The following is a 13,655-nucleotide window of genomic DNA, read 5'->3' as shown; positions in this document are numbered from 1 at the left end:
ACCCATATACTTTCTTTCTGCATTTGATTCTTGACAGTCTTCTGCTTTGCTGTCATAAATGGGAAGGCAAAATTTAGATCTTCCCTGAAATAGTTATTCAAACATGTTTTATTTAAACAATGATTTGTCATAGTTGAGCCTGAATTAAATTAGAACATTTAAACTGACATTATTTATATGAACTCACACTGGTCAAGCTTTTAGCAAGGAATTTCCAGAGCAACTCAGTAACAGGAGTGAGTGCAGACTAACAATGTTGCTGGCATACTCTAAATAAGGCAGCCTGTTGCTTCCACATGTGTGTCCTGCCTCCCACTCTGGAAGCTCTTTAAGCACAAAAGGAAAGCTGCTCCTATATCAGATGGAGCCCAGCATCATCCACACAGTAAAACCAAGAGTAAACGTCTCAAATAGCAAACTCAAGACAAAAGGCTAGGTGGAGAAAGGCCATGAGAAACTTGAAAGCAAAGACAAGCACTCCAAAGTTCAATTCCATTGAGAATGGTGAGCTAACAAAAGGACTTATGGAAACTGTTAGTAACATCTCAGTAATGAGCAAAGAACAAGCTAGCAGCACTTTAAATGGATGCTAATGGAACAAAAAATGTTTCTTCAGGGTCAACAAGAAGTAGTGGGCACTGGTACCAGAAAGCACCATAGCCATTCAGCTTGGTCCACACACCACAGCTTGTATCTAAAAACAAGCATAAAAGGAACATGGTTCTGCAGGCTGAACATGCACCCAGGCAATGTTATGCTGCCCTGGGGCTTTACTGGAGTGAATTTACGACATTTCTCCACTCTGCAGCCCGTTTCTCTGTTTTGACTGCCTGCTTTGCAGATGCACTTTATTATCCCTGGTTTTTCACATCCAGGCTATTGCAACACAGTGATTCTTCATTTTATAAATGGCAGCTGATCTCAGACAGTGTATAAAGCAGGATTTTGGTAAGGAAAACTTTGCTGGTGTTGCTTTATTACCTAAGCAGTTACACTAATACAACCAGAGTCACAATAGGAACTTCTTTTAGCATAGCTTGCTGTTAGAAGAATTACAAGCTATGGTGACCAAAGTTTTGAGTACAGAACTGGCCTTAGGGTCAGTCTGCAAAAAGTCATAAGACAAATATCTGAGATGACACAAGTGTCCTACACAGTGACTGAGAAAAGGAGCGAGATGGAAGTTTAGGAGTGAAGACATTAAGGCCCCTGTTTCATCTGGATGCTACTACTAGACCAAAGTTCACTGCTCAGCCATGGGATGGCAGCAGAGTCCTGCAAGCGTGTGAACTATCTGTCAAATTTCCTTTTCCCCATCTTTTATCGAAGCACAAGAAAAAACAGGAATTTCCACAACATTTTAATTTAGAAATCTTTGAGACAACACTACTGGAATGTCTTCTAAGTTCCCCAAACATGGTGGTTTAGCTTTGCCATAGGTGTAACTGGCTCCTTCACACAGTACAGTCTTAGTGAAAGCTGAAAACACTTGCATTTATTCAGATTGCCATAAAATCTAGTGTAACTCAGAACAGTGCAAATCAGGTTACCTGCTGTATTGTGAGACGAGAACTGTTTTTCCACCTCCCATTCCCCCCAAATCTCTCATACAAATGGGAAAAAAAAAAAAAAAAAAAAGAGTGCTTTTTCTCTTAAAATTGTCAGATTTTACATTTTTATCTAACCCAGGTGGTTTTGGTCATGAAGTTTAAACTCCAGCTAGCATGCTGTAGGCACAAGCCTTTCAGGAAAGTAATATTTAACATTCAGAAAGAATATCAGCAACATAAATACATCTGAATGCTCACAGACCAAAGAGATTACACTGATCCCTGCACTGAATCTAAGGAAGCAACTGGACAGTATTTGCAAGGTTGAAACACGCCAGTACAGCCAGCCACCAGCCCTGAACAAAAGCAGCAACCAGCAACAATCAGTATGAATCTATACTTCAGCTGAAGAGGAATCCATGGGGCTAAGGTATTTTCCACTGAAGGACTTTACTGTGGAGTAATTCAATACGAAAACAAACAGAAAAAACTCTCAAGAAACATTCAAAACTATTGTAGAAAAGAACAGAAGCTGCAAGAAATAGTACTAATGCAGCTACACTTGCTTGCCAGTGCCAGATTCTTTCCTGCCACAGATATGCCAGGAAAGAAAGTTAGTTTATACAGCATTCTTAAAGTCACAGGACAGGAGAGGCTGTAGTGAGAGACAATTAGATGCACCAGGATCACAGCCTAAGCCTCATGAAAATCAAGGGCAGAGAGTTCAACTGGAAAACACACACAGTATGCGAATGGGACCTGGCTTAGATACCACTGGAAAGCAGACAACTCACTATGCTACTGAAATTTGAGACAATTTTTAAAAATGTGATTCTGTATGGAGTCATATTTTACAAAAAATTGGCCTTTATAAAGAAAAAAATTTCAAAATCTCATTACTGCATGAGATGTAGACTATTAATTCTCCTGATGTTTTGTTAGCATAGTGAAACTGGAAAAGTTATTTTAAAGCCTAATAGAGTCTATCTGAATTAGAGTTATAATCATAACTTCAAAGTAATTCTTATCCAACCCATTCTCAAAACACTGATCTGAAGTAATTTATCATTACAAAAGACTGTATGGGTGCACAAAGACTTACACTTCCGTTCCATGTCTCTCATCTCTTCTGGAGGAATTTTCATCTTATCAATATGTTCTTGCAAGACACTGGCCCATTTCTGTAAAGACTCCATAATAGTCCAAGGTCTAGACATATCTGCAACAAAGACTACAATGGTGTCTTGCAGGGATTCTGCAGAAACTGCGAACTTCAATAGCCCTTTATGATATAAGTCTCCATCCAGAATCCAAACGTTACAGCGAGTATGATCTGAAAGAAAAAGTTACAGCTGTAATTCAACAGATGCCAACTTTTTGCTTTGCTAGTTTGCAAGTGAACAGACAAATACATTAGTGTTAAATGGAAGGCCAAAGCCCAGCTACCGGCAGATCTTGCTTGTTTATTAAGACAGGTGCATGTGTACATGCCTACATTACTCGTTAGATGCTTTTGTTTAACAGGATTTTTTTCTTGGTTCAGAATCTCTGAGTTAAAAAAAAAAAAAAGTACTTTCTGCTCTTTGGCTTTCAGTAAGGACAGCTGGCACAACAGCTTTTAGACACTGCACGGTATTCTTGAATTTGAAAGATACATATATCACAGCTGAAACCAGAATACATGTGCCACATCTAACTTCAAGTCCAGTGGGGAAGCCCTAGATGTCCCTCAGACACGTAAGCTGGTTTAACATACTAAAGACATCTCACAACAGAAATAAGCTGCAAACAAGATACAAGCCATAAGCAGCTTACGTTTCTAGCACAGACGTAGGAGGACCAAACCTTAAAGTTGTTCTGCCTGCTCTTAATTCACATTGGCCTCTACTTGCAGGCTCCTTACAGAATGTGTACCCGACAAACCAGTTGGAATTTTAGTTTCTGTGTTTCTCCCCCCTCCCGGTGTTTCGGTAGCAACTGGACACTTTTTGCTGAAATGCAAGGTGGTGGGTGCGAAAAATCATCTGGAACAGACAGCTGACATGAGAAGTTTTCCCCCAAACCTGAACTTTGGCAAGAATAGAAGAACCTGAAAATAAAGCATCAACTATAAATGATGTATCAGGTACAATAAACAACCAATTCTGTCCAAATGAATAAAATAAATGAATTACAGTATTGCAGAACTTCCTCCTTAAAAGGAACATTTTAGTTTGTTTCTTTCTTCTAGACTTTTCCTAGTACCTCTTCCAAAACATTCCCTATTCTACTACAGCTGTCCAGACGGAACAATGAGTCTCCATAGGTATTAAATACAAGATACATGAATTCTGATATGTGAATTCAGTAAACCAATCACTGCAGAGTCCAGATTTTGAAACCAGCCACTGAGCTTTGTCATTACTCTGACTCACTATATTTCTCTGCCTTCTGCTCTGAATCTTTCAACTTCACGAAGTAAATCCAGTCACTGTGGCTATCATAGCTTTACTCTAGGAAAGAATCCATCAAGATCAAAAACACTAGACTCTAGAAAAAGGCAAATCTTGACTAAGCTGAAAGAAGGAAAGGGTACAGAGATCCACATACCACCCTTCTGATCAGGTGTTGGATAAAATTACTGAGCAGCCAAGTTACAGACAGATTACATCAAGATGCTATACACGGGCAGTCTTCATTTAGCACTGTCATGCTCCTACTTAAGTACTGTTAGGTTGTCATAAGACATACAAGCATCAGTCATCACACAAAAAGGCCAATAGTTATGCCTTGAAAGACCTCCTTACTTCCAGCTGCACATCTCCTATCTATCCTTTGCAGTAAACAAGTGACAATAATGCTTGTGTATCCAAGAACCTCTGCATATCTGTCAATTGTTTTTCTCATCCCCCACCCCACTTCAGGAAATTGTCTCACTGGTATCACACAGGATTCTCACAGCACTGGATATACAAATCTAAAGCTTTCAGCAGACCTCTAAGGGCAAAGGGAAGTCTGGTAAAACTTTGGAAAAAACAGAAATGAAGCTAGGCTATAACGTGAACACACATATATTTACTATTACACTACAGTAAATTAAATGCTTCTGCAGGAGTCTGTTATCCTCCACATTTCAGAAGCATTCTTTGTATATTCGCGAAAGCAGAAATCTACCAGTGCTAGCGAACAGAAACCCTGTGAGCTTGCTGTGAGTTACAGGTTATTAATAGACATTAACTATCTCTACACACAACTGCCCCCTTGAAGCAAACGTGCAAATTTCCAAAACCTAACTTAAGTCGACCCAGAGGCTATGTATGCTTACAACTTTCATCAGCACTATCGTAGTTTGTCCTACTTAAGGATTTCATTTCTGCTTAACATCTGGAATACAGACTGCAACTAGAACAGAGGCAGAACTAGAATGCAGTTGGAACTACCACTCAAATGAAATCAGTCTGCTAGGAAGATTGGAACCCTAGCACTCACATTAGGTACACTTTAAAAGAATAATATAGAATTGTATGAAAACCAAAGGTTTTGCTCCTTTCCCACAGTAAAGTAGTATGGCTTGTGATTTACATTTGCTACACTTACGCATACAGTACTAGGTGTTCAGGATTTGGCAAGAACTTGATGTCAAAACTCAAGTTTGTCAGCACCATATTAAGCTCCCAGTTAGTCATATTATCTGAACAGTAACTGAACCTTTCACAGTGGCTATGACAGAGATGCCAAAACAGCAAACAACTACCAGATCCTGTTGGAAAAGCAGGTGCCACTTATTAAAGACTACTTCAATAGGTGCTAAAACTACATTTCTAAACTATCAATATTTAATTATCCCTTTAGCTACGAAAGATTTCCACCTTTGATGAATTTTACTGTAGGTGGCTGATTCTGTGAACTCCAACTATAACTTCTGTGTTTATTCAAAAGGTTATCAGTGGTAACTAAACAACCCTTGTGCAAGCTGTGAAGAGAAGCAAACCAGGTGTCGTGGTTTAAACCCAGTCAGGTAACTCATTCACTCACTCCCCCCCTTCTTTTCCTCTCCCTACTCCCAGAGGGACGGAGAGGAGAATCAAAAAGAATGCAACTCCCACGGGTTGAGATAAGAACAGTTTAGTAACTAAGGTATAACACAAATCACTATTGCTACCACCAATAATAATAATGATAAAGGAAATAACAAGGGAAGAGAATACAACACCTCAGCACCAGCCAACTGATAACTCGCCCCCCCAGCCCAACCAAGCACCGACCGATACCTCCTCCAACCCCACAGCCTCCCAGCCCTTCCGGGTAACTCCCAGTTACATCCTGGGCATGACGTGCTGTGGTATGGAATACCTCTTTGGCTAGCTTGGGTCAGGCGTCCTGTCTCTGCTTCCTCCCGGCTTCCCCTCCTCCCTGGCAGAGCATGAGGCTCACAAAGTCCTTGGCCAAACCAAAACATCATTGTTATCAGCTCTGTTCCTGAGCCGAAAGCCAAAACACAGCACTGCACCAGCTACCAAGGAGGAGAAACATGACTGCTACTGCTGAACCCAGGACACCAAGGAAAAATAGTTTCCAAGAAAACTACTTTAAGATGTTGACAAAAAGACAATTTTCCCATTAGAAACCAGTGTACCAGCACTTGGCTCAATCTGGAACAACCAGTTCAACTGGAATACGCCTATGATATGACTGAGGCCAGTCCAAACCTGAGGCAAAAACCAAGACTACTTGACTTCTTGACAAGTGAGAACACAACAGAACGGCTCTACTTCACTGCCACATTTGGCACAGCTGGGACAGCTGTACTGCATCTGTAATCTCAGGCAGTTCAACACAAAGTTCTCTGTGGTGTATATAACTGGCAACTAACCCACACAGTACTGCTGCAAAACCAGTCAATGCTTGTCTCACAGTCCTGCTGTACATCCTCATTTTTAACTACTGTCATGGGTTCAGCAGTAGCAGTCATTTTTAACCCTTCTTAGCTGGTGCAGCACTGTATTTTTGACTTTTAGCCTGGGAACAGTGCTGATAACACCAATGTTTTTAGTTGTCGCTCAAATGTTTTAGTCTGGCCAAGGACTTTGTGAGCCTCATGCTCTGCCAGGGAGGAGGGGAAGCCAGGAGGAAGCAGAGACAGGACACCTGACCCAAGCTAGCCACAGAGGTATTCCATACCACAGCACGTCATGCCCAGGATGTAGTAGAGTTACCCGGAAGGGCTAGGACTGCAGGGCTGGAGGAGGTATCGGTCGGTGCTCAGTCTGGTAGGGTGGGGCGAGTTATTGGTTGGCTGGTGCTGAGGTGTTTTATTCTCTTCCCTTGTTATTTCCTTTATCATTATTATCATTGGTGGTAGCAGTAGTGATTTGTGTTATACCTTAGTTACTAAACTGTTCTTATCTCAACCCGTGGGAGTTGCATTCTTTTTGATTCTCCTCTGGGAGTAGGGGGAGGAAAAGAAGTGGGGGAGTAAGAGAATAAGCTGCCTGACTGAGTTTTAAACCACAACAACTACTCTGCAAGAGACTAAAAGTTACTCTAGAAACACATATCCTTTAAGAAAATTATGCAGAGCTTCTCTTCTACCTCCTACAAATTAAGATTCTCATTTCCCAAAAGCAGACTGACCAGCACACACACAAAACATCTGCTCATCACAAAGACAGGCAAAAACTAAAAACTAGCCACATTCCCTGTGAAGTTCCACTAACAGAAGACTCTAGGGCCTGGGCTACACAGTCACTAACATTCCCAGTTAACTTTACAGGTATTGCTGTTAAGTGTTTTTATGCAGATGAATTATGGTGTCATGTAAGCAGAAAAAGACATATGCTCCAAGGATACTGCACCTGGGGCTACTGATCTAGGAGAATCATCTCTCTCAGAATTGCTTCTCAGGCATCCACAAACCTCATCCTGAACAATGTCCTACCCAAGGCAGAATTTCGGATAGTATCCTACAAAGGAGATTTTTCAGGTAGAAATTCAGTAGTGGACTTATTTTAAGCTATCCTGAGACTTAAGGAACTCCTGCACATTACAGTGAACAAATATCTAACAGAACTGAACCAGCTAATTAACCAGCACAGTGGTGATGTGTATCTTGCCAGCTAAGCTGCGTATCAGCCACTGTCAAGTGAAAACTAAAATGTTAGTGGGCACCTATATTAGCCACAGGGGTCCTTCATAAAAGAGGTGCTTTCCATGTGTTGAAGTTTCCTAAAAGCAAAGAAAGAAACAAAAAACATACCCCTACCTCCCCCCAAAAAAAATAAAGAAACGAAAAGAAAGGAGGGGAGGGCAGAGGAGAATGGAGAAGGGAGAAAAAAGGGAAAAGGGAAAAAAAAGGAAAAGGAGAGAAGAGGGAAGGGAAGGAAAGGGAAAAAAGGGAAAAAGGGAAAAAAAGGGAAAAAGGGAAAAAAATGGAAAAAGGGAAAAAAGGGGGGAAAAGGGAAAAAAGGGGGGAAAAGGGAAAAAAGGGGGGAAAAGGGAAAAAAAGGGGGAAAAGGGAAAAAAAGGGGGAAAAGGGAAAAAAAGGGGGAAAAGGGAAAGGGGAAAAAAAGGGGGAAAAAGGGAAAACCGGGGAAAACGGGGAAAAAAAAGGAAAAAAGGGAAAAAAGTGAAAAAAGGAAAAAAAGGAAAAAAGGAAAAAAAAGGAAAAAAAGGAAAAAAAAAAAAACTGGAAAAAAGGAAAAAGCAAAAAGGAAACAAAAAGAAAAGAAAACCTCCCCCAAAACCAAAACAGTATTTAACCACTTTAGGCAAAAGGATAAAAGATAAAAGTAGCTGTAAACTAAGATAAACACCTACCAATCTAGAATAATTAATTCTACTTTAAATGTAGGAGGAGCCAGATTCAATTCTCCTTTAAGGAGGAAGCAGGGGTAGGATAAGAAATAACACAGAAGATTTTCCTCAGTATTTCAGACCTATGACCAAAACTCTTTCCTGGACAGAATAAACCCTTCTCAAATCAGGAAGATAAAGGCAAAGAGAGCAAAGAAGTCTTCCAGCACCTGGGAAAGAAGCTGGAAAGATCTCACTCCACTACAGAGTTTCAGTAACCAGCATGGATTTGATACCCCTGAAAATCCTTGTGATCTGCTAGTCTTGAACAGGTTGGAGTATGATGAGAAGCAGATGCCCTCAAAAATTAACATGTGACAGTAAGCTCCTGAATGCTTACCCTGAGTTTCTTTATGGCTTACAAGAATTGTGGGTCAGTTCTAAAGGTTTTGTTCCTAAATACGTATCCAAGCAAACACACACATTAAGAATGCAAAGAGTTTAAAGAAACAAACCCTAACCTGCCCCAGAGAAGGAAGAGTGCTATCTTTGTCTGCTGGGAGGCTTTTTTTTTCACTTGCTGATGACACTAATGAGACAGAAAAGAAAAAGGCATGTATTATTAGATCCTAATACATCCATTAAAGGGATGCATGAAGACCTGAATTCTCCAGCTGAGTTTGGTAGTCAAAAAGGGGTTGTTTTTTTCCTGCTAGTGCTGCTTGAGTTCTCATGACAGGCTTCTCCTAATCATCTAGAATACTCATCACCTCCAGATACTCAGGAATAGCCCCAAGATGTTTCCAAAGGAATACACTTGAGGTCTGATAGACAGCATCAGGAAAAATAGCACACCAAACATTTTTCTGCTCATATCATCTCCTTTGATGTTGCAAGAAGCCCGACGTCACAGGCTGTCTTAACACTCCTAATCGTAGCAGTTTTTTCCCCTGAAGTAGTCTGCAGTACTAAAGAAGCTTGCACATGATGAAAATGCACTTAGACCAAGAACCTCAAGGAGCCAAGAATGGCTCAAGCACTTGAAGTTACAGCACAAGAGTTTTTAGGAACTGCAAGATCAGGTGGCCACTGAAGACACAGGCAATGTACTCATCCTTTCATTGCGCCTAAGTCAGTATTCAAAGGCAGTTTACTATCATGTGAGCACAGGACCAATCTCCATAACAACCAGTTACATATAGTACTTAATCACTCCTGCAAGCCTTCAGTACATTTCCATTTCCAGAATACCATTAGAGGATCTTCCTAGTTGACACATTTTTGGGAACATGGATGAACTGCCACCACTGCTGCCCTCTTCTGAACTGAAAACTCAGAAGTCATGAACAGGAAGACTGTCATTCCCCATTTCTGAAGATCCAAACTATCACAAAATAGGTCCCAGCAGTTTGCCCAAAATGAGACAAGCAGAGAAGCAGATTTATGAACCAAGAACTCCCTCCCCATCTCTTCCTGTCCCTAACCTTCCTAATAATAAATGTGTTCTGATCATCAGATCTGCTTTTAGTCTCTTGTCGTTATCCCCCTCCCATATAGTAAAGAAGAGCAATCATCAACAAACAGAAAAACAAGGGACAAAAAGAGAAGCTTCAATTTGAGAAAGGGAAATTCTAATTTTTACTTCAAGTACTGTTCTTTACTCATTCATTCATACAAAACATTTCAGTTACAGTTCTTCTCACAAACCCCACAAGGAAACAAAACTCCTTGCCCAGAAATCCATACTGAAAATTAAACTCTCATGGATGTATCACTTACTTTGTATAGTTAACAAGTTGCCATACTAAATGACAACATATCTGCTAGTAAGTCAAAATCAGCAAATGCATCTACCCTGAAAGTAAACGAATCCCAAGAGCTGCTCAAATGTACTTTTCCCTTATACACAGGTCAAGCTGTAAGAAGGACAAGAGAAAAATGCACATTGAAGGTAAAATGCATTTCACTTTTTAAGAGACTGATACAACTCCTAAAAGATGCAGAGCAATTCTGGAACGAGTTACTTGGGTATAACCCAAAGTACACCAATGAAACCACTTAATTACAGTAAAGAGATTGCACATAAAATGAACTTACCATCTCTGTCCTCATCATGAATATTCAGATACAAGTATTCCAGCCCTCTTCCTTTCTTGCCATGCTCTGCTCCCTGTATTTTGGTCATAAGTGTAGTTTTACCTGAACCATCATCACCTGCCAGTAAGTTTTTACAGGGAAAAAAGACACTTTCAGAACAAGTTTTAACTTCTAAAAAAAAAAAAAGATTTTTCAAATTTTTAAGTAACCAGAAGTATCCTTGTACATTTTCAGACCATACTTACTTGTTATTTTCTTTTAAGTACTGCAGCTGAATCCAATGGCTTATACCATGACTCAATTATTTTCTGTTACAAAATCACAGAGTGGTCTTGTAACCTTAAGTCTTACACTAACAATAGTGTGTGTGCCTTTAACATAATAGAATAAACCAAACTGTTATAACTTAGTGACACGTAGAGAGAAAGCAATATTCAGCAGATAGGGGAAGAAACATCATGGGACTGATAACTAAGGACACAGTAAAGAAGACCAAGGATACCAGCCTTCAAAATAACAGTGGCGCCCACCGTGGAGTGAGACTGGAATAGAACAGAATTAAGGACATACCAACTGCCAACTCAGCACTAGGACCTCGCAAGCATGTGCAAGCACTGAAGTCATTCAGTAAACACAGTGAGGAAGATTACGGGAGGACCACCAAAGTCTCCTACTCAGCAAGAAAGCGCATGTGTAATCAGGATGCAAATATTATAATTAGTTCTTGGAAAAGCTATGAATATGCATGAGTATGCTAAATGTATAGCCACTGTCACCAAGTATCGGGTGCACTCACCTTTGCAAAACAATTCACCCGTGCGCCCAGTGCTGCAATAAAGAATGCTGCTTTCTCAAACACCAAACTGAGTCTTAAGAGAATTTCTCCAACCGACTTTTAGGGTAACAGTCTGGCCTTGAACACTTCCAGGGATGGGGGAGTAACAGCTTCTCTGGGCAACCTGTGCCCGCGCCTCACCAACCTCACAGGGAAGAACTTCTTCCTAACAGCTAATCTAAACCTACACTCTGTTATTACATATATTATATGTAACTTTTACATGCATTATTATTATTATATGCAATTATTACATATATTTAAACAAACGGAATGTCAACTGAATGTTAAAAATCTCACAGTGCAAATCAAAGAGCAGATCTATGAGTCTGAAGACAATAACAGCATAGATCATACTGCATAACTGCTTTAAAACCTTTGTTTTTATAAAAAAAACAGCCCCAACCATCGAATTGCCCGCATGTGTTACTTACCGAAAATGAGAATATTCTTGCCAGATGGCAATTTAGATCTTGACCGGGTAGAAACTTCGCTTAGTATTGAGGACCTAGAAAAACAGCATCACTGTTCTTAGGCCGCACATATGCATAAACACAACCCACACAGTGCCCATTCGACAGCACCGAAGAGCTCAGCAGATCCGCAAGGACCAATCCGGTTATATTCAGGGTATTTACAAACTGGATATGATGTTACAGTTACAGATTTAAATTCATTTTAAAAGGCCAGAAGTATGCCACCTTTTCAAGAAAAGCTTTTACAGTTTCTAAAATACATGCAGTAACGATTTTTTCTCCCGTTTTAAGAGGCCAAATTACTGCAAAACACTACTTTTCAACTGGTGACTAACTCTTCCCACAATCCATTACTGTATTTCACACATAGCTTTTTCTGCCGTTACTGTTTCCAAAAGCGTTAACTTAGAAAGAAGCGACGCGAACACCAGAAAGCGAGTCCCGTACAGCCTTTTCCCCAGACCTTCCGCAAAGCCACATCCCAGGGACCCCGCACGCCTGTCCTCCCCACCCTCCAGCGATGCTGCCTCATCCCGCAGGCGCGGGGCTCCCTCCACAGCCAGGAAGGGCAGCATTCCTCACCGGCCCTGCTGCCTGGGCCGGCCTCCGCCGCGGGCAGCTGCCGCGGCGCTCCTGTCAGCGGGACCCGAGTGCAGCCTGCAGCCGGCGCCCATCGTCCCCCTGCCCATCAGGGCGGGGCGAGGGCTGAGGCGACCCAGCAGCCCAGAGAGACCCCGCAGTGACAGTCACCGGACAGGAGCAGTCGCTGAGCTCTGCCGCCGGGGTGGCCGCGGCCCCGGAGGTCTCCCCCCTGCTCCCCCCGGGCACTCACCAGAGGTTCTGCCCCTCCTCCTCTTCGCTGGGGAGCTCGGCGCCGCCGGGCCCATCCGGCCCCAGCAGCTTCTTCTCCACCAGCGCCCGCGCCATCTTGCCAACTGCAGCCACAAAGAGTGACCTCACCCGGGCCCACGAGGACCCCGCTCCGCCCTGTCCCGCCCGCCCGCGGGGGCGCTCCGCGCTGCCGGACCCGCCGCCGCCCCACGCGAGCCCGCCGCCGCTCCCCGCGGCCGCGCTGGTTTCCGATCAGGCGGAGCGCGGCCAGCCCCTGCAGCGCGCCCCGCCCTGGGCGGTGCCTTCCACTGCTGGGAAGGCGGAGAGGGAGACCAGGTCCCGCAGCGCCCCCTGGTGCCGGGGAGGAGTGCTCGCCGCCGCTCCTTGCAGCCGGCTGTGCTGGGTGGCTAAAGCCAACTAAAAATTATATTAATTATTCTTATGCAGTTATATTTTCATGATTCCCGTTATGTGTGGATTCCAAAACACTTCATGCAAGAAAATAAGTATAGAGATTGCACAGTCAATCAAAAAGAGAGAAAAAGATTGACTTGCACAGACGCACACAACAGGTTCCGGCTCACTTTCATCCAGGACTCTTCCCTTCTGATTACACAGTAATTTTTTAATGATGCCGTTTTCAGCAACTTGCATGACGAGAGCAGCTGAAACACTGGACATGGTTGTGGAAATTTAATAAGGCAAAGTGCCGGGTCCTGCATTTGGGCCACAAAAACCCCATGGAACACTCCAGGCTTGGGGAAGAGAGACTGGAAAGGACCTGATGGAGCTGAACATCAGCAGCTTGTGCCCAGGCAGCCAAGAAGGCGAACAGCATCCTGGCCTGTATCAGCACTAGCGTAGCCAGGAGCGTCAGGGCAGTGATCGTTCCCCTGTAGTGGGCACTGGAGGGGCCGCACCTTGCATCCTGTATTCACTTCCTGCCCTTCACTACAAGAGAGACATTGAGGTGCTGGACTGGGGCCAGAGAAGGGCAATGACGCTGGCAAAGCTCCTGGAGCTCAAATATGACGAGGAACGGCTGAGGGACCTGGGGTGTCTAGTCTGGAGAGAAGGCAGCTCAGAGGGGACCTT

At 42.7% G+C, this 13,655-nt stretch overlaps 1 protein-coding gene across 1 annotated transcript in view; it reads right to left on the bottom strand.

Moving 5' to 3' along the window:
- The window catches only part of DYNC1LI2 (dynein cytoplasmic 1 light intermediate chain 2), a 31,442-nt gene extending 18,665 nt beyond the window's left edge, over positions 1-12,777 (bottom strand). The window contains exons 1-4 of the mRNA XM_057396588.1: positions 12,562-12,777; positions 11,688-11,761; positions 10,419-10,535; positions 2,653-2,883 (exon numbers count right to left, since the gene is read on the bottom strand). Coding sequence (XP_057252571.1) covers positions 2,653-2,883; positions 10,419-10,535; positions 11,688-11,761; positions 12,562-12,656 — 517 coding nt within the window. The 5' untranslated portion in view covers positions 12,657-12,777. The remainder of the gene's footprint in view (positions 1-2,652; positions 2,884-10,418; positions 10,536-11,687; positions 11,762-12,561) is intronic.
- Between the last annotated feature and the right edge of the window lie 878 nt (positions 12,778-13,655).

This window comes from Pezoporus wallicus, unplaced genomic scaffold (assembly GCF_028554395.1).
Source record: "Pezoporus wallicus isolate ANWC-B61680 ecotype Strahan unplaced genomic scaffold, APGP_CSIRO_Pwel_v1 contig_3820, whole genome shotgun sequence".
In the NCBI taxonomy this organism is placed as follows: domain Eukaryota; kingdom Metazoa; phylum Chordata; class Aves; order Psittaciformes; family Psittacidae; genus Pezoporus; species Pezoporus wallicus.
Note: the sequence above shows the minus strand (reverse complement) of the source record. Positions and strands in the feature narration are given on the sequence as shown.